The 24,564-nt window shown below is 42.0% G+C and overlaps 2 protein-coding genes across 3 annotated transcripts in view; both read right to left on the bottom strand.

Moving 5' to 3' along the window:
• LOC135333045 (serine-rich adhesin for platelets-like) overlaps window positions 1-6,089 on the bottom strand; it is a 60,901-nt gene extending 54,812 nt beyond the window's left edge. Inside the window, exons 1-7 of the mRNA XM_064527978.1 lie at window positions 6,075-6,089; window positions 5,365-5,463; window positions 4,264-4,362; window positions 3,174-3,272; window positions 2,703-2,801; window positions 1,485-1,583; window positions 384-482 (exon numbers count right to left, since the gene is read on the bottom strand). Coding sequence (XP_064384048.1) covers window positions 384-482; window positions 1,485-1,583; window positions 2,703-2,801; window positions 3,174-3,272; window positions 4,264-4,362; window positions 5,365-5,463; window positions 6,075-6,089 — 609 coding nt within the window. The remainder of the gene's footprint in view (window positions 1-383; window positions 483-1,484; window positions 1,584-2,702; window positions 2,802-3,173; window positions 3,273-4,263; window positions 4,363-5,364; window positions 5,464-6,074) is intronic.
• Window positions 1-24,564, bottom strand: part of LOC135333670 (uncharacterized) — a 99,154-nt gene that overhangs the window by 63,014 nt on the left and 11,576 nt on the right. The window contains exons 10-19 of one of the 2 annotated variants that reach the window (XM_064528677.1): window positions 23,795-23,856; window positions 23,680-23,738; window positions 23,126-23,620; window positions 22,957-23,069; window positions 22,735-22,899; window positions 22,420-22,635; window positions 21,912-22,021; window positions 21,650-21,855; window positions 21,485-21,595; window positions 20,279-20,707 (exon numbers count right to left, since the gene is read on the bottom strand). In XM_064528677.1, coding sequence (XP_064384747.1) covers window positions 20,379-20,707; window positions 21,485-21,595; window positions 21,650-21,855; window positions 21,912-22,021; window positions 22,420-22,635; window positions 22,735-22,899; window positions 22,957-23,069; window positions 23,126-23,620; window positions 23,680-23,738; window positions 23,795-23,856 — 1,866 coding nt within the window. In that variant the 3' untranslated portion in view covers window positions 20,279-20,378. Of the gene's footprint in view, window positions 1-20,278; window positions 20,708-21,484; window positions 21,596-21,649; window positions 21,856-21,911; window positions 22,022-22,419; window positions 22,636-22,734; window positions 22,900-22,956; window positions 23,070-23,125; window positions 23,621-23,679; window positions 23,739-23,794; window positions 23,857-24,564 lie in introns of those variants that run through there. The other variant, XM_064528678.1, reaches the window with a different exon arrangement.

Raw genomic sequence — 24,564 nt, 5'->3', positions numbered from 1 at the left:
AATTTCAAAAATGACCACCATTACCTACCCAGCTACAAAAAGTGGTCAGGCCAAAACCTGACCGCTTGCTACGGCCTTGCATAAATAAAGTAAAGGAACGGGATTGCCAATGAGCAAAAAATGCGCAACTACCCATGATGCGCTTGGTTGTTAGAATGTATAACTTTAATTCGTCTTTTGTAGCCTCTATTTAAACAATAAATACCGGCCACCTCAATGAATGTACATACAAATTAAGGACATGCAGTACGACACACTAGTAGATCATGTCAATGTTAGTGCCTTAGGGATCTCATAGGGACCACACAACCATCACTAGTAAAGGATGTGATGGTCACGAACATGCTGCCTATAGACACATCAGTTTAGTATCAGATACTCACCTTGTTAGCCAGGTCCACCACGGCTCCTGAGGAGAGCAGCTCTTTAGCACAGTCAGTGTGACCTCCATAGGCTGCCCACAACAGTGGAGTCCACCCATCCTACAAAAGTGAGAGCACACAGTAACTTTTGACAACACATAATTATGTGTGATAGACCATAACAGGGGCATAGCAAGCAAGTTTAAAGTGGTCAGGCCAACTTACAATTAAAGGTCAACTGTTTTTATGGCTCAGTGCGCATGCGCAAACAAGGGATACGGTATAGTGTGTGTGTGTGCATGTGTGTGTGTGTGTGTGTGTGTGTGTCTGTGTGTCTGTGTGTGTCTGTGTAGACTGCTACAGCTGCTCAAGGATGAATCAAGTGCAAGTAAGAGTTTCTATAGGTTTCTAGTCATGTTCTCTTGGATTTGCAAAATAAAGCTTCGTTCTCGAGTTATGCCTATAGTTTTGCTTACTTGGAATGCCATTGCAGCCTTTTCAGAAGAGCATGTAGCCAAACTTGTTTACCGAGTGTTGCTACTCTACTTAGTACATGTACTTAGCTCTGCACTAGAACGCTAGCTATTGGTAGCTGCTGATGATGCAGCAATTAATTTTAGACTTTCATTCTACTTTGAACACTTTTGTATACAGCAGTGAATTTTACCTAAAAAAAGGTCATAACTTTTCCTCACCAATCAGCACAATATCGGTGACCATTACCAGGAAACTATCATGCAATTTCAAAAATGACCACCATTACCTACCCAGCTACAAAAAGTGGTCAGGCCAAAACCTGACCGCTTGCTACGGCCTTGCATAAATAAAGTAAAGGAACGGGATTGCCAATGAGCAAAAAATGCGCAACTACCCATGATGCGCTTGGTTGTTAGAATGTATAACTTTAATTCGTCTTTTGTAGCCTCTATTTAAACAATAAATACCGGCCACCTCAATGAATGTACATACAAATTAAGGACATGCAGTACGACACACTAGTAGATCATGTCAATGTTAGTGCCTTAGGGATCTCATAGGGACCACACAACCATCACTAGTAAAGGATGTGATGGTCACGAACATGCTGCCTATAGACACATCAGTTTAGTATCAGATACTCACCTTGTTAGCCAGGTCCACCACGGCTCCTGAGGAGAGCAGCTCTTTAGCACAGTCAGTGTGACCTTTACTGGCTGCCCACAACAGTGGAGTCCACCCACCCTACAAAAGTGAGAGCATACAGTAACTTTTGACAACACATAATTATGTGTGATAGACCATAACAGGGGCATAGCAAGCAAGTTTAAAGTGGTCAGGCCAACTTACAATTAAAGGTCAACTGTTTTTATGCCTCGGTGCGCATGCGCAAGCAAGGGATACGATAGTGTGTGTGTGCATGTGTGTGTGTGTCTGTGTAGACCGCTACAGCTGCGAGCAAGAGTTTCTATGCTTCTAGTCATGTTCTCTTGGATTTGCAAAATAAAGCTTCGTTCTCGAGTTATGCCTATAGTTTTGCTTACTTGGAATGCCATTGCAGCCTTTTCAGAAGAGCACGTAGCCAAACTTGTTTACCGAGTGTTGCTACTCTACTTAGTACTTAGCTCTGCACTAGAACGCTAGCTATTGGTAGCTGCTGATGATGCAGCAATTAATTTTAGACTTTGGCATCGATCGTTTTTAACAACAATCGTGGTCGATCATTATCCACTCTTTGAGTTTGCATGCAGCAAAATTAATTAATGCAAAATGTTCATCATGATATAATGTGTGTATAAAAACTATTAGCAGCTTTATGTTATGTAGCTTTGGCATCTCCACCGAGGCATCAGCACCTGCGGTGCTTTCATTCTACTATGAACACTTTTGATACAGCGGTGAATTTTACCTAAAAGAAGGTCATAACTTTTTCTCACCAATCAGCACAATATCGGCGACCATTACCAGGAAACGATCATGCAATTTCAAGAATGACCACCATTACCTACCCAGCTACAAAAAGTGGTCAGGCCAAAACCTGACCGCTTGCTACGGCCTTGTATAAATAAAGTAAAGGAACGGGATTGCCAATGAGCAAAAAATGCGCAACTACCCATGATGCGCTTGGTTGTTAGAATGTATAACTTTAATTCGTCTTTTGTAGCCTCTATTTAAACAATAAATACCGGCCACCTCAATGAATGTACATACAAATTAAGGACATGCAGTACGACACACTAGTAGATCATGTCAATGTTAGTGCCTTAGGGATCTCATAGGGACCACACAACCATCACTAGTAAAGGATGTGATGGTCACGAACATGCTGCCTATAGACACATCAGTTTAGTATCAGATACTCACCTTGTTAGCCAGGTCCACCACGGCTCCTGAGGAGAGCAGCTCTTTAGCACAGTCAGTGTGACCTCCATAGGCTGCCCACAACAGTGGAGTCCACCCATCCTACAAAAGTGAGAGCATACAGTAACTTTTGACAACACATCTGTGTGATAGACCATAAAGAAGGTAAAGGAAAGGGGTTGGCAATATTTACTATAATAGAGTGGGTGCCTCTGACGTCATCCACCCACGTACGAAATTACATAACACTAACTATAACCTTTCAGCAAGCGAGCAGTTGAGTGACGGCAGATTAAAATCCACACAAACCAAAATAATGAGTCAATCCAATCAATTCCATGGAATTCTTGTCAACAATTATTCAACATAGAGGTGGTTTTAAGGCAATGTCCATTATAATTGTACGTACATGCAAATAATACCTAAATGCTAATAATTCCAGCGTGTTGCCTATAGACACATCAGTTTACTCACCTTGTCAGCCAGGTCCACCACGGCTCCTGAGGAGAGCAGCTCTTTAGCACAGTCAGTGTGACCTTTACTGGCTGCCTCCATGAGTGGAGTCAACCCATCCTACAGCATACAGTAACTTTTGACAACACATAATTATGTGTGATAGACCATAACAGGGGCATAGCAAGCAAGTTTAAAGTGGTCAGGCCAACTTACAATTAAAGGTCAACTGTTTTTATGGCTCAGTGCGCATGCGCAAGCAAGGGATACGGTATAGTGTGTGTGTGTGCATGTGTGTGTGTGTGTGTGTGTGTGTGTGTGTGTCTGTGTCTGTGTGTGTCTGTGTAGACCGCTACAGCTGCTCAAGGATGAATCAAGTGCAAGTAAGAGTTTCTATAGGTTTCTAGTCATGTTCTCTTGGATTTGCAAAATAAAGCTTCGTTCTCGAGTTATGCCTATAGTTTTGCTTACTTGGAATGCCATTGCAGCCTTTTCAGAAGAGCATGTAGCCAAACTTGTTTACCGAGTGTTGCTACTCTACTTAGTACTTAGCTCTGCACTAGAACGCTAGCTATTGGTAGCTGCTGATGATGCAGCAATTAATTTTAGACTTTCATTCTACTTTGAACACTTTTGTATACAGCAGTGAATTTTACCTAAAAAAAGGTCATAACTTTTCCTCACCAATCAGCACAATATCGGTGACCATTACCAGGAAACTATCATGCAATTTCAAAAATGACCACCATTACCTACCCAGCTACAAAAAGTGGTCAGGCCAAAACCTGACCGCTTGCTACGGCCTTGCATAAATAAAGTAAAGGAACGGGATTGCCAATGAGCAAAAAATGCGCAACTACCCATGATGCGCTTGGTTGTTAGAATGTATAACTTTAATTCGTCTTTTGTAGCCTCTATTTAAACAATAAATACCGGCCACCTCAATGAATGTACATACAAATTAAGGACATGCAGTACGACACACTAGTAGATCATGTCAATGTTAGTGCCTTAGGGATCTCATAGGGACCACACAACCATCACTAGTAAAGGATGTGATGGTCACGAACATGCTGCCTATAGACACATCAGTTTAGTATCAGATACTCACCTTGTTAGCCAGGTCCACCACGGCTCCTGAGGAGAGCAGCTCTTTAGCACAGTCAGTGTGACCTCCATAGGCTGCCCACAACAGTGGAGTCCACCCATCCTACAAAAGTGAGAGCACACAGTAACTTTTGACAACACATAATTATGTGTGATAGACCATAACAGGGGCATAGCAAGCAAGTTTAAAGTGGTCAGGCCAACTTACAATTAAAGGTCAACTGTTTTTATGGCTCAGTGCGCATGCGCAAACAAGGGATACGGTATAGTGTGTGTGTGTGCATGTGTGTGTGTGTGTGTGTGTGTGTGTCTGTGTGTCTGTGTGTGTCTGTGTAGACTGCTACAGCTGCTCAAGGATGAATCAAGTGCAAGTAAGAGTTTCTATAGGTTTCTAGTCATGTTCTCTTGGATTTGCAAAATAAAGCTTCGTTCTCGAGTTATGCCTATAGTTTTGCTTACTTGGAATGCCATTGCAGCCTTTTCAGAAGAGCATGTAGCCAAACTTGTTTACCGAGTGTTGCTACTCTACTTAGTACATGTACTTAGCTCTGCACTAGAACGCTAGCTATTGGTAGCTGCTGATGATGCAGCAATTAATTTTAGACTTTCATTCTACTTTGAACACTTTTGTATACAGCAGTGAATTTTACCTAAAAAAAGGTCATAACTTTTCCTCACCAATCAGCACAATATCGGTGACCATTACCAGGAAACTATCATGCAATTTCAAAAATGACCACCATTACCTACCCAGCTACAAAAAGTGGTCAGGCCAAAACCTGACCGCTTGCTACGGCCTTGCATAAATAAAGTAAAGGAACGGGATTGCCAATGAGCAAAAAATGCGCAACTACCCATGATGCGCTTGGTTGTTAGAATGTATAACTTTAATTCGTCTTTTGTAGCCTCTATTTAAACAATAAATACCGGCCACCTCAATGAATGTACATACAAATTAAGGACATGCAGTACGACACACTAGTAGATCATGTCAATGTTAGTGCCTTAGGGATCTCATAGGGACCACACAACCATCACTAGTAAAGGATGTGATGGTCACGAACATGCTGCCTATAGACACATCAGTTTAGTATCAGATACTCACCTTGTTAGCCAGGTCCACCACGGCTCCTGAGGAGAGCAGCTCTTTAGCACAGTCAGTGTGACCTTTACTGGCTGCCCACAACAGTGGAGTCCACCCACCCTACAAAAGTGAGAGCATACAGTAACTTTTGACAACACATAATTATGTGTGATAGACCATAACAGGGGCATAGCAAGCAAGTTTAAAGTGGTCAGGCCAACTTACAATTAAAGGTCAACTGTTTTTATGCCTCGGTGCGCATGCGCAAGCAAGGGATACGATAGTGTGTGTGTGCATGTGTGTGTGTGTCTGTGTAGACCGCTACAGCTGCGAGCAAGAGTTTCTATGCTTCTAGTCATGTTCTCTTGGATTTGCAAAATAAAGCTTCGTTCTCGAGTTATGCCTATAGTTTTGCTTACTTGGAATGCCATTGCAGCCTTTTCAGAAGAGCACGTAGCCAAACTTGTTTACCGAGTGTTGCTACTCTACTTAGTACTTAGCTCTGCACTAGAACGCTAGCTATTGGTAGCTGCTGATGATGCAGCAATTAATTTTAGACTTTGGCATCGATCGTTTTTAACAACAATCGTGGTCGATCATTATCCACTCTTTGAGTTTGCATGCAGCAAAATTAATTAATGCAAAATGTTCATCATGATATAATGTGTGTATAAAAACTATTAGCAGCTTTATGTTATGTAGCTTTGGCATCTCCACCGAGGCATCAGCACCTGCGGTGCTTTCATTCTACTATGAACACTTTTGATACAGCGGTGAATTTTACCTAAAAGAAGGTCATAACTTTTTCTCACCAATCAGCACAATATCGGCGACCATTACCAGGAAACGATCATGCAATTTCAAGAATGACCACCATTACCTACCCAGCTACAAAAAGTGGTCAGGCCAAAACCTGACCGCTTGCTACGGCCTTGTATAAATAAAGTAAAGGAACGGGATTGCCAATGAGCAAAAAATGCGCAACTACCCATGATGCGCTTGGTTGTTAGAATGTATAACTTTAATTCGTCTTTTGTAGCCTCTATTTAAACAATAAATACCGGCCACCTCAATGAATGTACATACAAATTAAGGACATGCAGTACGACACACTAGTAGATCATGTCAATGTTAGTGCCTTAGGGATCTCATAGGGACCACACAACCATCACTAGTAAAGGATGTGATGGTCACGAACATGCTGCCTATAGACACATCAGTTTAGTATCAGATACTCACCTTGTTAGCCAGGTCCACCACGGCTCCTGAGGAGAGCAGCTCTTTAGCACAGTCAGTGTGACCTCCATAGGCTGCCCACAACAGTGGAGTCCACCCATCCTACAAAAGTGAGAGCATACAGTAACTTTTGACAACACATCTGTGTGATAGACCATAAAGAAGGTAAAGGAAAGGGGTTGGCAATATTTACTATAATAGAGTGGGTGCCTCTGACGTCATCCACCCACGTACGAAATTACATAACACTAACTATAACCTTTCAGCAAGCGAGCAGTTGAGTGACGGCAGATTAAAATCCACACAAACCAAAATAATGAGTCAATCCAATCAATTCCATGGAATTCTTGTCAACAATTATTCAACATAGAGGTGGTTTTAAGGCAATGTCCATTATAATTGTACGTACATGCAAATAATACCTAAATGCTAATAATTCCAGCGTGTTGCCTATAGACACATCAGTTTACTCACCTTGTCAGCCAGGTCTACCACGGCTCCTGAGGAGAGCAGCTCTTTAGCACAGTCAGTGTGACCTTTACTGGCTGCCTTCATGAGTGGAGTCAACCCACCCTACAGCATACAGTAACTTTTGACAACACATAATTATGTGTGATAGACCATAACAGGGGCATAGCAAGCAAGTTTAAAGTGGTCAGGCCAACTTACAATTAAAGGTCAACTGTTTTTATGCCTCGGTGCGCATGCGCAAGCAAGGGATACGATAGTGTGTGTGTGCATGTGTGTGTGTGTCTGTGTAGACCGCTACAGCTGCGAGCAAGAGTTTCTATGCTTCTAGTCATGTTCTCTTGGATTTGCAAAATAAAGCTTCGTTCTCGAGTTATGCCTATAGTTTTGCTTACTTGGAATGCCATTGCAGCCTTTTCAGAAGAGCACGTAGCCAAACTTGTTTACCGAGTGTTGCTACTCTACTTAGTACTTAGCTCTGCACTAGAACGCTAGCTATTGGTAGCTGCTGATGATGCAGCAATTAATTTTAGACTTTGGCATCGATCGTTTTTAACAACAATCGTGGTCGATCATTATCCACTCTTTGAGTTTGCATGCAGCAAAATTAATTAATGCAAAATGTTCATCATGATATAATGTGTGTATAAAAACTATTAGCAGCTTTATGTTATGTAGCTTTGGCATCTCCACCGAGGCATCAGCACCTGCGGTGCTTTCATTCTACTATGAACACTTTTGATACAGCGGTGAATTTTACCTAAAAGAAGGTCATAACTTTTTCTCACCAATCAGCACAATATCGGCGACCATTACCAGGAAACGATCATGCAATTTCAAGAATGACCACCATTACCTACCCAGCTACAAAAAGTGGTCAGGCCAAAACCTGACCGCTTGCTACGGCCTTGTATAAATAAAGTAAAGGAACGGGATTGCCAATGATCAAAAAATGCGCAACTACCCATGATGCGCTTGGTTGTTAGAATGTATAACTTTAATTCGTCTTTTGTAGCCTCTATTTAAACAATAAATACCGGCCACCTCAATGAATGTACATACAAATTAAGGACATGCAGTACGACACACTAGTAGATCATGTCAATGTTAGTGCCTTAGGGATCTCATAGGGACCACACAACCATCACTAGTAAAGGATGTGATGGTCACGAACATGCTGCCTATAGACACATCAGTTTAGTATCAGATACTCACCTTGTTAGCCAGGTCCACCACGGCTCCTGAGGAGAGCAGCTCTTTAGCACAGTCAGTGTGACCTCCATAGGCTGCCCACAACAGTGGAGTCCACCCATCCTACAAAAGTGAGAGCATACAGTAACTTTTGACAACACATCTGTGTGATAGACCATAAAGAAGGTAAAGGAAAGGGGTTGGCAATATTTACTATAATAGAGTGGGTGCCTCTGACGTCATCCACCCACGTACGAAATTACATAACACTAACTATAACCTTTCAGCAAGCGAGCAGTTGAGTGACGGCAGATTAAAATCCACACAAACCAAAATAATGAGTCAATCCAATCAATTCCATGGAATTCTTGTCAACAATTATTCAACATAGAGGTGGTTTTAAGGCAATGTCCATTATAATTGTACGTACATGCAAATAATACCTAAATGCTAATAATTCCAGCGTGTTGCCTATAGACACATCAGTTTACTCACCTTGTCAGCCAGGTCTACCACGGCTCCTGAGGAGAGCAGCTCTTTAGCACAGTCAGTGTGACCTTTACTGGCTGCCTCCATGAGTGGAGTCAACCCATCCTACAGCATACAGTAACTTTTGACAACACATAATTATGTGTGATAGACCATAACAGGGGCATAGCAAGCAAGTTTAAAGTGGTCAGGCCAACTTACAATTAAAGGTCAACTGTTTTTATGGCTCAGTGCGCATGCGCAAGCAAGGGATACGGTATAGTGTGTGTGTGTGCATGTGTGTGTGTGTGTGTGTGTGTGTGTGTGTGTGTGTGTCTGTGTGTGTCTGTGTAGACCGCTACAGCTGCTCAAGGATGAATCAAGTGCAAGTAAGAGTTTCTATAGGTTTCTAGTCATGTTCTCTTGGATTTGCAAAATAAAGCTTCGTTCTCGAGTTATGCCTATAGTTTTGCTTACTTGGAATGCCATTGCAGCCTTTTCAGAAGAGCATGTAGCCAAACTTGTTTACCGAGTGTTGCTACTCTACTTAGTACTTAGCTCTGCACTAGAACGCTAGCTATTGGTAGCTGCTGATGATGCAGCAATTAATTTTAGACTTTCATTCTACTTTGAACACTTTTGTATACAGCAGTGAATTTTACCTAAAAAAAGGTCATAACTTTTCCTCACCAATCAGCACAATATCGGTGACCATTACCAGGAAACTATCATGCAATTTCAAAAATGACCACCATTACCTACCCAGCTACAAAAAGTGGTCAGGCCAAAACCTGACCGCTTGCTACGGCCTTGCATAAATAAAGTAAAGGAACGGGATTGCCAATGAGCAAAAAATGCGCAACTACCCATGATGCGCTTGGTTGTTAGAATGTATAACTTTAATTCGTCTTTTGTAGCCTCTATTTAAACAATAAATACCGGCCACCTCAATGAATGTACATACAAATTAAGGACATGCAGTACGACACACTAGTAGATCATGTCAATGTTAGTGCCTTAGGGATCTCATAGGGACCACACAACCATCACTAGTAAAGGATGTGATGGTCACGAACATGCTGCCTATAGACACATCAGTTTAGTATCAGATACTCACCTTGTTAGCCAGGTCCACCACGGCTCCTGAGGAGAGCAGCTCTTTAGCACAGTCAGTGTGACCTTTACTGGCTGCCCACAACAGTGGAGTCCACCCACCCTACAAAAGTGAGAGCATACAGTAACTTTTGACAACACATAATTATGTGTGATAGACCATAACAGGGGCATAGCAAGCAAGTTTAAAGTGGTCAGGCCAACTTACAATTAAAGGTCAACTGTTTTTATGCCTCGGTGCGCATGCGCAAGCAAGGGATACGATAGTGTGTGTGTGCATGTGTGTGTGTGTGTGTGTAGACCGCTACAGCTGCGAGCAAGAGTTTCTATGCTTCTAGTCATGTTCTCTTGGATTTGCAAAATAAAGCTTCGTTCTCGAGTTATGCCTATAGTTTTGCTTACTTGGAATGCCATTGCAGCCTTTTCAGAAGAGCACGTAGCCAAACTTGTTTACCGAGTGTTGCTACTCTACTTAGTACTTAGCTCTGCACTAGAACGCTAGCTATTGGTAGCTGCTGATGATGCAGCAATTAATTTTAGACTTTGGCATCGATCGTTTTTAACAACAATCGTGGTCGATCATTATCCACTCTTTGAGTTTGCATGCAGCAAAATTAATTAATGCAAAATGTTCATCATGATATAATGTGTGTATAAAAACTATTAGCAGCTTTATGTTATGTAGCTTTGGCATCTCCACCGAGGCATCAGCACCTGCGGTGCTTTCATTCTACTATGAACACTTTTGATACAGCGGTGAATTTTACCTAAAAGAAGGTCATAACTTTTTCTCACCAATCAGCACAATATCGGCGACCATTACCAGGAAACGATCATGCAATTTCAAGAATGACCACCATTACCTACCCAGCTACAAAAAGTGGTCAGGCCAAAACCTGACCGCTTGCTACGGCCTTGTATAAATAAAGTAAAGGAACGGGATTGCCAATGAGCAAAAAATGCGCAACTACCCATGATGCGCTTGGTTGTTAGAATGTATAACTTTAATTCGTCTTTTGTAGCCTCTATTTAAACAATAAATACCGGCCACCTCAATGAATGTACATACAAATTAAGGACATGCAGTACGACACACTAGTAGATCATGTCAATGTTAGTGCCTTAGGGATCTCATAGGGACCACACAACCATCACTAGTAAAGGATGTGATGGTCACGAACATGCTGCCTATAGACACATCAGTTTAGTATCAGATACTCACCTTGTTAGCCAGGTCCACCACGGCTCCTGAGGAGAGCAGCTCTTTAGCACAGTCAGTGTGACCTTTACTGGCTGCCTCCATGAGTGGAGTCAACCCATCCTACAGCATACAGTAACTTTTGACAACACATAATTATGTGTGATAGACCATAACAGGGGCATAGCAAGCAAGTTTAAAGTGGTCAGGCCAACTTACAATTAAAGGTCAACTGTTTTTATGGCTCAGTGCGCATGCGCAAGCAAGGGATACGGTATAGTGTGTGTGTGTGCATGTGTGTGTGTGTGTGTGTGTGTGTGTGTCTGTGTGTCTGTGTGTGTCTGTGTAGACCGCTACAGCTGCTCAAGGATGAATCAAGTGCAAGTAAGAGTTTCTATAGGTTTCTAGTCATGTTCTCTTGGATTTGCAAAATAAAGCTTCGTTCTCGAGTTATGCCTATAGTTTTGCTTACTTGGAATGCCATTGCAGCCTTTTCAGAAGAGCATGTAGCCAAACTTGTTTACCGAGTGTTGCTACTCTACTTAGTACATGTACTTAGCTCTGCACTAGAACGCTAGCTATTGGTAGCTGCTGATGATGCAGCAATTAATTTTAGACTTTCATTCTACTTTGAACACTTTTGTATACAGCAGTGAATTTTACCTAAAAAAAGGTCATAACTTTTCCTCACCAATCAGCACAATATCGGTGACCATTACCAGGAAACTATCATGCAATTTCAAAAATGACCACCATTACCTACCCAGCTACAAAAAGTGGTCAGGCCAAAACCTGACCGCTTGCTACGGCCTTGCATAAATAAAGTAAAGGAACGGGATTGCCAATGAGCAAAAAATGCGCAACTACCCATGATGCGCTTGGTTGTTAGAATGTATAACTTTAATTCGTCTTTTGTAGCCTCTATTTAAACAATAAATACCGGCCACCTCAATGAATGTACATACAAATTAAGGACATGCAGTACGACACACTAGTAGATCATGTCAATGTTAGTGCCTTAGGGATCTCATAGGGACCACACAACCATCACTAGTAAAGGATGTGATGGTCACGAACATGCTGCCTATAGACACATCAGTTTAGTATCAGATACTCACCTTGTTAGCCAGGTCCACCACGGCTCCTGAGGAGAGCAGCTCTTTAGCACAGTCAGTGTGACCTCCATAGGCTGCCCACAACAGTGGAGTCCACCCATCCTACAAAAGTGAGAGCACACAGTAACTTTTGACAACACATAATTATGTGTGATAGACCATAACAGGGGCATAGCAAGCAAGTTTAAAGTGGTCAGGCCAACTTACAATTAAAGGTCAACTGTTTTTATGGCTCAGTGCGCATGCGCAAACAAGGGATACGGTATAGTGTGTGTGTGTGCATGTGTGTGTGTGTGTGTGTGTGTGTGTGTCTGTGTGTCTGTGTGTGTCTGTGTAGACTGCTACAGCTGCTCAAGGATGAATCAAGTGCAAGTAAGAGTTTCTATAGGTTTCTAGTCATGTTCTCTTGGATTTGCAAAATAAAGCTTCGTTCTCGAGTTATGCCTATAGTTTTGCTTACTTGGAATGCCATTGCAGCCTTTTCAGAAGAGCATGTAGCCAAACTTGTTTACCGAGTGTTGCTACTCTACTTAGTACATGTACTTAGCTCTGCACTAGAACGCTAGCTATTGGTAGCTGCTGATGATGCAGCAATTAATTTTAGACTTTCATTCTACTTTGAACACTTTTGTATACAGCAGTGAATTTTACCTAAAAAAAGGTCATAACTTTTCCTCACCAATCAGCACAATATCGGTGACCATTACCAGGAAACTATCATGCAATTTCAAAAATGACCACCATTACCTACCCAGCTACAAAAAGTGGTCAGGCCAAAACCTGACCGCTTGCTACGGCCTTGCATAAATAAAGTAAAGGAACGGGATTGCCAATGAGCAAAAAATGCGCAACTACCCATGATGCGCTTGGTTGTTAGAATGTATAACTTTAATTCGTCTTTTGTAGCCTCTATTTAAACAATAAATACCGGCCACCTCAATGAATGTACATACAAATTAAGGACATGCAGTACGACACACTAGTAGATCATGTCAATGTTAGTGCCTTAGGGATCTCATAGGGACCACACAACCATCACTAGTAAAGGATGTGATGGTCACGAACATGCTGCCTATAGACACATCAGTTTAGTATCAGATACTCACCTTGTTAGCCAGGTCCACCACGGCTCCTGAGGAGAGCAGCTCTTTAGCACAGTCAGTGTGACCTTTACTGGCTGCCCACAACAGTGGAGTCCACCCACCCTACAAAAGTGAGAGCATACAGTAACTTTTGACAACACATAATTATGTGTGATAGACCATAACAGGGGCATAGCAAGCAAGTTTAAAGTGGTCAGGCCAACTTACAATTAAAGGTCAACTGTTTTTATGCCTCGGTGCGCATGCGCAAGCAAGGGATACGATAGTGTGTGTGTGCATGTGTGTGTGTGTCTGTGTAGACCGCTACAGCTGCGAGCAAGAGTTTCTATGCTTCTAGTCATGTTCTCTTGGATTTGCAAAATAAAGCTTCGTTCTCGAGTTATGCCTATAGTTTTGCTTACTTGGAATGCCATTGCAGCCTTTTCAGAAGAGCACGTAGCCAAACTTGTTTACCGAGTGTTGCTACTCTACTTAGTACTTAGCTCTGCACTAGAACGCTAGCTATTGGTAGCTGCTGATGATGCAGCAATTAATTTTAGACTTTGGCATCGATCGTTTTTAACAACAATCGTGGTCGATCATTATCCACTCTTTGAGTTTGCATGCAGCAAAATTAATTAATGCAAAATGTTCATCATGATATAATGTGTGTATAAAAACTATTAGCAGCTTTATGTTATGTAGCTTTGGCATCTCCACCGAGGCATCAGCACCTGCGGTGCTTTCATTCTACTATGAACACTTTTGATACAGCGGTGAATTTTACCTAAAAGAAGGTCATAACTTTTTCTCACCAATCAGCACAATATCGGCGACCATTACCAGGAAACGATCATGCAATTTCAAGAATGACCACCATTACCTACCCAGCTACAAAAAGTGGTCAGGCCAAAACCTGACCGCTTGCTACGGCCTTGTATAAATAAAGTAAAGGAACGGGATTGCCAATGAGCAAAAAATGCGCAACTACCCATGATGCGCTTGGTTGTTAGAATGTATAACTTTAATTCGTCTTTTGTAGCCTCTATTTAAACAATAAATACCGGCCACCTCAATGAATGTACATACAAATTAAGGACATGCAGTACGACACACTAGTAGATCATGTCAATGTTAGTGCCTTAGGGATCTCATAGGGACCACACAACCATCACTAGTAAAGGATGTGATGGTCACGAACATGCTGCCTATAGACACATCAGTTTAGTATCAGATACTCACCTTGTTAGCCAGGTCCACCACGGCTCCTGAGGAGAGCAGCTCTTTAGCACAGTCAGTGTGACCTCCATAGGCTGCCCACAACAGTGGAGTCCACCCATCCTACAAAAGTGAGAGCATACAGTAACTTTTGACAACACATCTGTGTGATAGACCATAAAGAAGGTAAAGGAAAGGGGTTGGCAATATTTACTATAATAGAGTGGGTGCCTCTGACGTCATCCACCCACGTACGAAATTACATAACACTAACTATAACCTTTCAGCAAGCGAGCAGTTGAGTGACGGCAGATTAAAATCCACACAAACCAAAATAATGAGTCAATCCAATCAATTCCATGGAATTCTTGTCAACAATTATTCAACATAGAGGTGGTTTTAAGGCAATGTCCATTATAATTGTACGTACATGCAAATAATACCTAAATGCTAATAATTCCAGCGTGTTGCCTATAGACACATCAGTTTACTCACCTTGTCAGCCAGGTCTACCACGGCTCCTGAGGAGAGCAGCTCTTTAGCACAGTCAGTGTGACCTTTACTGGCTGCCTTCATGAGTGGAGTCAACCCACCCTACAGCATACAGTAACTTTTGACAACACATAATTATGTGTGATAGACCATAACAGGGGCATAGCAAGCAAGTTTAAAGTGGTCAGGCCAACTTACAATTAAAGGTCAACTGTTTTTATGCCTCGGTGCGCATGCGCAAGCAAGGGATACGATAGTGTGTGTGTGCATGTGTGTGTGTGTCTGTGTAGACCGCTACAGCTGCGAGCAAGAGTTTCTATGCTTCTAGTCATGTTCTCTTGGATTTGCAAAATAAAGCTTCGTTCTCGAGTTATGCCTATAGTTTTGCTTACTTGGAATGCCATTGCAGCCTTTTCAGAAGAGCACGTAGCCAAACTTGTTTACCGAGTGTTGCTACTCTACTTAGTACTTAGCTCTGCACTAGAACGCTAGCTTATTGGTAGCTGCTGATGATGCAGCAATTAATTTTAGACTTTGGCATCGCTCGTTTTTAACAACAATCGTGGTCGATCATTATCCACTCTTTGAGTTTGCATGCAGCAAAATTAATTAATGCAAAATGTTCATCATGATATAATGTGTGTATAAAAACTATTAGCAGCTTTATGTTATGTAGCTTTGGCATCTCCACCGAGGCATCAGCACCTGCGGTGCTTTCATTCTACTATGAACACTTTGATACAGCGGTGAATTTTACCTAAAAGAAGGTCATAACTTTTTCTCACCAATCAGCACAATATCGGCGACCATTACCAGGAAACGATCATGCAATTTCAAGAATGACCACCATTACCTACCCAGCTACAAAAAGTGGTCAGGCCAAAACCTGACCGCTTGCTACGGCCTTGTATAAATAAAGTAAAGGAACGGGATTGCCAATGAGCAAAAAATGCGCAACTACCCATGATGCGCTTGGTTGTTAGAATGTATAACTTTAATTCGTCTTTTGTAGCCTCTATTTAAACAATAAATACCGGCCACCTCAATGAATGTACATACAAATTAAGGACATGCAGTACGACACACTAGTAGATCATGTCAATGTTAGTGCCTTAGGGATCTCATAGGGACCACACAACCATCACTAGTAAAGGATGTGATGGTCACGAACATGCTGCCTATAGACACATCAGTTTAGTATCAGATACTCACCTTGTTAGCCAGGTCCACCACGGCTCCTGAGGAGAGCAGCTCTTTAGCACAGTCAGTGTGACCTCCATAGGCTGCCCACAACAGTGGAGTCCACCCATCCTACAAAAGTGAGAGCATACAGTAACTTTTGACAACACATAATTATGTGTGATAGACCATAACAGGGGCATAGCAAGCAAGTTTAAAGTGGTCAGGCCAACTTACAATTAAAGGTCAACTGTTTTTATGCCTCGGTGCGCATGCGCAAGCAAGGGATACGATAGTGTGTGTGTGCATGTGTGTGTGTGTCTGTGTAGACCGCTACAGCTGCGAGCAAGAGTTTCTATGCTTCTAGTCATGTTCTCTTGGATTTGCAAAATAAAGCTTCGTTCTCGAGTTATGCCTAGTTTTGCTTACTTGGAATGCCATTGCAGCCTTTTCAGAAGAGCACGTAGCAAAACTTGTTTACCGAGTGTTGCTACTCTACTTAGTACTTAGCTCTGCACTAGAACGCTAGCTATTGGCAGCTGCTGATGATGCAGCAATTAATTTTAGACTTTCGTTTTTAACAACAATCGTGGTCGATCATTACCCACTCTTCGAGTTTGCATGCAGCAAAATTAATTAATGCAAAATGTTCATCATGATATAATGTATGTATAAAAGCTTATGTAGCTTTGGCATCTCCACCGAGGCATCAGCACCTGTGGTGCTTTCATTCTACTATGAACACTTTTGTCTACAGCGGTGAATTTTAGCTAAAAAAAGGTCATAACTTTTCCTCACCAATCAGCACAATATCGGCAACCATTACCAGGAAACGATCATGCAATTTCAAGAATGATCACCATTACCTACCCAGCTACAAAAAGTGGTCAGGCCAAAACCTGACCGCTTGCTACGGCCTTGCATAAATAAAGTAAAGGAACGGGATTGCCAATGAGCAAAAAATGCGCAACTACCCATGATGCGCTTTGTTGTTAGAATGTATAACTTTAATTCATCTTTTGTAGCCTCTATTTAAACAATAAAGAAACCAGAGGAGTGATATAATTATACTGCAGTGCATGTAGCATGTATGACTAGCACAGCAACTCAAAAGCAATAAAACTAAACTAACAACGTACATGCATGAGACATGCACTGTGGAGACTGGGATCACAGCAAAGAAGCCTGGAGTCTTAGACTTAGAAAAGTATGGCTCCTGCCAGGCTGGATTCAGAGCCAGTCAACAACCAACCCAGTCACAATTCTACTTTGACCCTATTCAATTGTTCCTGGTACGGATCACTTCAGGCAACTACGTAATAAAGGCCACATGTAGCTAGCTAGCTGCCAACTAGTCTCATGAATCAGCCGCACCTTTGGTGTCCGTCTGAGCACTCTTTACGAGAAATCATTTCACAATGGAATGTATTACGTCACTGTACAAGCTAACAAAACCATAAAAATGCAACCACATCCGCATCTCTGAAATCCACCGTGGCCCATGTATGTGTTGAAGTCAGAGGAGGAATGCCAGTGTCAAAAGGTCACTAATTAAAACACCACGCTGCCCTATGTTTTACATGTAAAACTGAGTTTACCCTCGCGCCCCTGGGTTTATACACCACCTCTAGCTTGATCCTCTTTATAATCACAACAGAAATTGGTTGAGCTATCGCGCCCCAGAGGAATCAGCTTGAGAGAGGAGATCCAGGATTTAATTGCAACCTTTGACCTTTTATTGCATTCTTCAAAACCACAAGATATCGCAATTTTGATGCACTGGCTTGCTGCACTGGATAGATCTAGGTATAGTAAGCAGGCAAATAAACTGCTATATACAACAAAGGTCAAGAACCCAGAACAAGAATGTTTAATCCTTCATTAAACGTGACCCTATTGACCCTGGAGTTCCTCCTCTGTGTTGAAGTAGCAAATGTATATATAGGCTAGAAGTGACCCTTTAATGTTACTACATGCTTTTGTACACTTCATTACGAATGGATCGGCAAGTTTTTTGGGGAAGAGTTATGAGAGAATAAACGACGGAAGTGTCAGTTGAAAGACCCAAGGTAACTGTTATCTCAAACTGATATTGTTTTTAATCTCAGATTGTGTGCATCTGATGATGCTTCTTCAGGGTTTACATCGGCAGACTGTAGCACGTTCACTGAACCACTACCAAAGAGGACATTCAAGAAAATTGTCTCCTCTATAATCTATGGCCAAACGTATAAGACATTCCACAAGATGGACTGCTTGTGCTTCAAAAACCATTATAACCTCTCAAGTCAGTTAACAAAGTCACACCATCTGTCACTACACTCTGCAAGCATGCTAGACTGCTACAGATATAATACTCATTTTATGTAAATACCTAGTGGAACCATAGATAGTAGAAGGGAGGGATTGGAAACATCTCAGGTGACCAATGTATTGCACTTGCCGTTGGGAATTCTGACACCATGTGTGTTGCATTGCGCAAGCGTTGATTGCGATTGATTGCAGCCAGCTGCAAAGACAGAGGAGAAGAAACTGAAGAAAACTGCAGTAAGCACTGGCAGAGCTAGTATGTATGTACATTATCCATAGTAAATGCATGGTTTACATCATTTACCTAATTTATTTGATCATCAGAGGTCCATGTAGCACTATTTTATATGTATTTAGCTGGGAATTTGAAGGTATGAAATTTTGTGGGGGGATATCTTGAGCTAGGAAGTAGCTATGGTTGCTTGAGAGTGATCACAGTGTAGAGGAAGCATTGAAATATGCCTTAGGCATAGCTAAGATTATGCTGTTTATTGTTGAATATTAACATAAAAGTGTGAAAAGAAGAATTCGTAAGTACATTTGTTTGCGGGGGAGTTGCTGGTTAACAATACATTGCACATCACTGCTGTTTAGGTCTACATATTGCCTAATGATCCCGATGTGCCTTGAGAAAAGTTTTTCCTTGCTAACGTTTTGGAAATATGCTAATTCAAACTTACCCGTAAATTGCTTTCCCAGGGTACTCCTTTGGAAAAGTTTGGCATGCCAATAACAGAGGGAAGGGACACTGTTATTCATTACGATTGGTCGTGTAAGCGCTGTGTAGTGACCTGATGACGGAAATACACCACTACTTAAACGTCGTCAGACTTACAAAATTTATGTTTTGTGTTTGTAAACATCATTATTTCTCCATGCATCCTTTGTGATTGTGTGTATCATAATGTTAAGAAATAAGTATGCAGTCTATATGATCATGAGCTGTGCCTAGTACTATAGTTTTTTTGTGAGTGCATGTCTTGTTCTTTGAAGGTTTGTTAAGGTCTTAGCTATAGAATGTGTAATTCTTCAATGCAACAGAGAAAAGTCTCATTCTGATGTACAGCAACCAAAGAACCTAGTTCAGATCTATGTATGTAGTAGCTATGTTAGTAGCTACTATGGGCCAGAGACAGCTAGCTAGCTATCTGTTCACTCTCTTTTGGCCCCTTTAACTTCCTGTCTATTTCCGGTGCGACACGCATGGACCGCGGGAAATCCCTGTGTTTCCAATCCCTCTAGATCTCCTCTAGCTCTACTATCTATGGTGGAACGCTTTACCCTCAGCATAACATCGTAAGCCGGCCGGCTGCACGACACTTTCACAGCTTAATACGAATCAGCTCTACATACCCACAAACCAGCTTACCTTATCCACACTGTTGACATCATCTCCCCTCTTGATGGTATGTTGTAAAGCACTCAAGTTACCAGCCCTGGCAGCATCACGTATGTCCATTTTAAATACGCTATGTCAGCATCTTTAGTGATTTGGTAAAGATCACTAATTCTATTATTGCTAGTTACGCAATGTTATTACAGTAGAACCTCGATTATCCGGCCCTCGATTATCCGGAACCTCGATTATCCGGCTTGGCAGTTTTCTTTTTACATAATAATTATTCAGAAAATTACTCCAAAATCCTCAACAAACCTATACCTAGAAGGTGATATGATGTTTGTATACTGCCAAGAGTACTCTTATCTAGATCTACTCTTGATACTGCTAATAGAAGGAACAGTTACAGCTGGAATACACACACACACATGCACACACAAACAGATGACTGTGTGCCCCTCCGCATGGACCATACGCATCAAGGCATAACAATCATGAGGGAGCATGACAGTACATGACCACCATAACAATGTGATTCACAATTCATAGTCAGATTACATTATCCAAATAATTATGTGCATTCAAACTCTACTAACCTAAAATACAAATGATACGCTACACATGTACTATGTAAGTTTACTATTCTCTAGGCAATGTTTAAACACATCATTCGCAATGTTATATTTCTTCATTCTTATGAGTAGTTTCAGAAGAGTTCTATAAGTTGCAGCAGCTGGGTTACTCCTCTGCCACAGAGATAAGCACTCCATCATGGCCGTTTGCATGTCATATAAAACTAGGAGCTGCCTCACACTAGCTTGCTGAGAACGATTGAGGCCCAACATCTGAGAGTACATTATCACGTTGTCAAAATGAGCCGCCAAATATACGAACTCTGTTGTCTCAATCTCGTTGTTGAGTAGAGGGTGTTCAATGTCTATCCTCTCTGCCAGGCCTGTAGTGTGGATAGGGTGAGGGTCAGCAAAGGAAATGGTGTACGTGGATTGCATGCAGTTCAATACAATGACAATAGAGAAAGTTAGAGCATGATACGACCACACACTGAAGCACTAAGTACAGTACATGTAATGTGAACCCTATGTACAATACAGTGGAAGTGGAAAGGAATATGGCACTAGCTTCTTTCAGGAGGTCATAACTCAAAACAAAAAAATGCATTTTGTAGCTCTACATACATTGGCTATAAGTTCTGGGAGGAAGAAAAAAAACAGCAAATTTCGACAAAAGACTGTACGTGGATATTAATCTCATTAATCTCAGGGGGAAATTAGGGAGGCTTTTAATTGCCACCCTCCTTTTGGATTTGGTTTGCCCCTGTTGAAATTTAAAATTCAAACATGTTATCCTACTGTAACTGCCATGTTATGGAAGCTAAAAGAAACGGAGGGAGGGGGGTTGCAGTTGAGCAGCAGAGATCATTGATCTAAAATCAAAACATAATACCGTATCTATACGGTATTATGTTTTGATTTTATACCCTCTATAGAGGGTATACATGTTCATGGTTGTCACGGATTAAGCATGTACCGCGAATTTAATATCGCATGCATGCATGCTGAAAAAAGGCTGCTATTCCACGAAAATCAAATCTGCAAAAACCTTAATTTCTAAAGGCATTTCCGCGAAAATTTATACCCTCGAAATATACCCGCTATACGGTATAGGTAGATACTCAATACATGCACAGACTCTGACAATAATGTACACTTACCACTGACTGCACTGAGTGTGTGGATGTCCCTGAGTAGACAGTCCACAGCTCTCAACAGATTAGCTCCATTCTCCACCAAGTCAACAAGAGCAGCTGTCTCCTCTGACTGGTCTGTACCATTGAGAATGAGAGCTAACACTTGATATCATAAACACACGTTCTCACCTTCATGACAGTTTCTCAGTTTGACCTTAGCCACCATACAAAGCTGGTGAGATAAAGTCTCCATCTTAGAGAGACTGGCTCCCATGTTCTCACTGATGCTCTGTACTGTGCACTCCTGGACAACCCTCCTGGTCACTACAAGGACAGACGCTATCTCTGTCCGTATGGAGTCAGTGTGGCCTGTCAGCTCACTCAGAGAAGATGACCTGAGGTGGGAGATATTGTGAATACAGTGCTACCATTAAAATAGTAGACAGCTCACTGAAGTGCAGTTGTCATTTTCTCCATTAGTGACAGTACACTCTCCACAGTAGAGCCAAGCTGTGAGGTGGTCATCTCACCAACTGTTCTCCTCAGTACTTCAGTGGCTTCCTACAATCACATACATACTGGTAAATGTTCTTATGAACTGCCCAATCAAATATTTCGTATTCTAAATACTCGTACAGCTCAGGATAGTGACGTTGAACCTATCGCTCAGTTTTAATTTTCGAATGATAATGTTATTATGTACAATACGAAAAATACAAAAACTTCTACAGTACGAAAATAACCTGCTATACGGTACATGCATTATAACGAATTGAGAATGTCCACATGCAGTACACACAGTACAGACGTAGGTCTCAAGGAAGCAACATATACTGTAAAGGACATTTTACGGACATTCATTAGCCAAAATTTAACAAGTGTAGGATAATGGGTTGATGGCACAAGTGAAGTGTATCTAACATTCATATATTGACTTTAACAGAGGTTGAGTGAGACACCTTGAGTTGTTTAGTGTCCACTGATCTCTGAGGAGTGAGCAGTGCCATGTCCACACTGACTGGCTTGTCAAAGCCATACAGTGAGAGAGTGCATGTGGTGCAGGAGACAGCTCCTTGCTCAGGGAAGAACCGACACACTATCCTGGGTGGGTAGCACTGAAGCTCCTCTGGTGAGAACTTACCAATCACTGGCAGGTCAACTTCTTCTTGGGAAATCTGCAAACATGGCAAATAGGAGACACAAAAAAGTGCGGAAAAGTCACTTACGATATAACGTTGTTTTTTTCTAACTATTGATCAAAATCAAGCACTCACCATTCTCTGGTCAGGCACACTCCTCCAGGCTGGGTCACAGACTAGCTCCAGTACTGCATCAACTTGGACAAAGCAAAGAGGTTGTTTGATTGTCTTATCAGCAGGGCTACTTGACAAGTGTGGATACTCTCGGGGAATGATGTCAACCTCAAACCTCCGCAAGAACTGCACATGGAGGTAAACAGTTATTTACGTACAATCACAAAACTGCAATATACGTACATCGAGAAACAGACGGTTAAAGTAGCTGACAATGACAAGAGCCATTCTGTCCCCAGTTGTGTGTGGAGGAGACCGGTAGACTCTGACAGTGTAGAGGTTACTGTCAGTATTGCCTGCATGTACATGCATTTTGCTGAATTGGAAGTAATTCACATTTCCAAATACTCACCTTTTTTCCCCCTCCGGCCAATTTTAAAGAAGTTCTTCAGTCGTGTGCCCAGCGTCAGTCTCCCGGTGTTCCCTCCAGGAGTGAACTCTGACCTCCCCTCTTGTACCTCCTGGTACTCGTACATACTTTTTGAACCAGATCTCTTGGGAGACGAGTCAGCTTGGAGAAAGAGGAGGTCATCAGCTTCTTGATGGGTGGACACACGTACATGATGCTCCATGCTCAGGGTCACCTCTCCGTTTAGACCTTCACCAGAGATCAAGTAGGACGGACTAGCAGACTGAATGCCCTCAGGCATCACAAACACATCCTTGGAGGCAAGGCTGGGTTGGACTTTAATGCTCACAGAGGTCCCTGCTGGGACAACATTAGGTGGAACAGCCACTTGCACTCCATTATCAAAGTCAGCATGGCCACCACTGGAGGTGAACTCCTTCTCTTGAGGCACGTCGTAGAAAGTGACATCAGGGTGTGCGGAGGTTTGGTGCAGGGGATCTACACAGGAGATAAACACACAGAACCATGTGCTGGATACAGGACAAGCACACACTTACATCCAGGTGGTGTGGAGAGGGTTTCCCCTGCTGCCTTGTTCTGGTAGACTGGCTTCTTCCTAAAGTTGACTCACATTCATAAAGCTAGTGACTCAACTGTGCAATAGTCACTCACGTTTCTGTGTCAGTGATAACAGTCCAGTTCTTGGGTAGGACCTGCACAGACTGCGGACGTGACTGAATGTGTGTGTGTGTGTGTGTGTGGGGGGGCACATGTAATGGTATTCATGCTTGTTTGGATTTGTGTAACATTGGAACTGTAGTTTGCAGTTAATTGACACTATTTAAAAGTACATATGAGTTTATGATCTGAAATTATCAAAATAGCAAAAAATTATCGTAAGGTTTATTTGATGTACATACAATAGTTGTACCATGGCTATCAAGGGTGTATATTGGATTTGTACTACCGAGGGCAGTTCTATGTATTCCCTCGGGGAATACATAGAACTCGAGGGAATACATAGAACTGCCCTCGGTAGTACAATAACAATACACACGCAGATATCCATGTAGCCTCGATCCCAGCCCCTCTCACTAGAGGGCCTGGTAACCACAATTTGTGCGTGGGTGGATTCAATAGTAAATTTGTTAGTAAAACTCTTTGTAATTTATCAGTATAGTAGAACCTCAATTATCCGGACACCTTAATTGGTTCCAGAAGCAGGCCGGATAAGTGAATATGCCGGATAATCTAATAGATAAACCACGCCTTGAATCATCCACTTTATTGATAAACAGCAGTGCCACATGATTGTCTGCACATGCGCAGAAGATAAGCAGGCATGTATCCATGGTAACAGCTGTACCGCGCACGCGCATTTGAGGGACATGCCCATTTTCTAAAAAGAAAACTGCCAAGCCGGATAATCGAGGTTCATTACT

Source organism: Halichondria panicea, chromosome 3 (assembly GCF_963675165.1).
Source record: "Halichondria panicea chromosome 3, odHalPani1.1, whole genome shotgun sequence".
Taxonomy (NCBI): Eukaryota; Metazoa; Porifera; class Demospongiae; order Suberitida; family Halichondriidae; genus Halichondria; species Halichondria panicea.
Note: the sequence above shows the minus strand (reverse complement) of the source record. Positions and strands in the feature narration are given on the sequence as shown.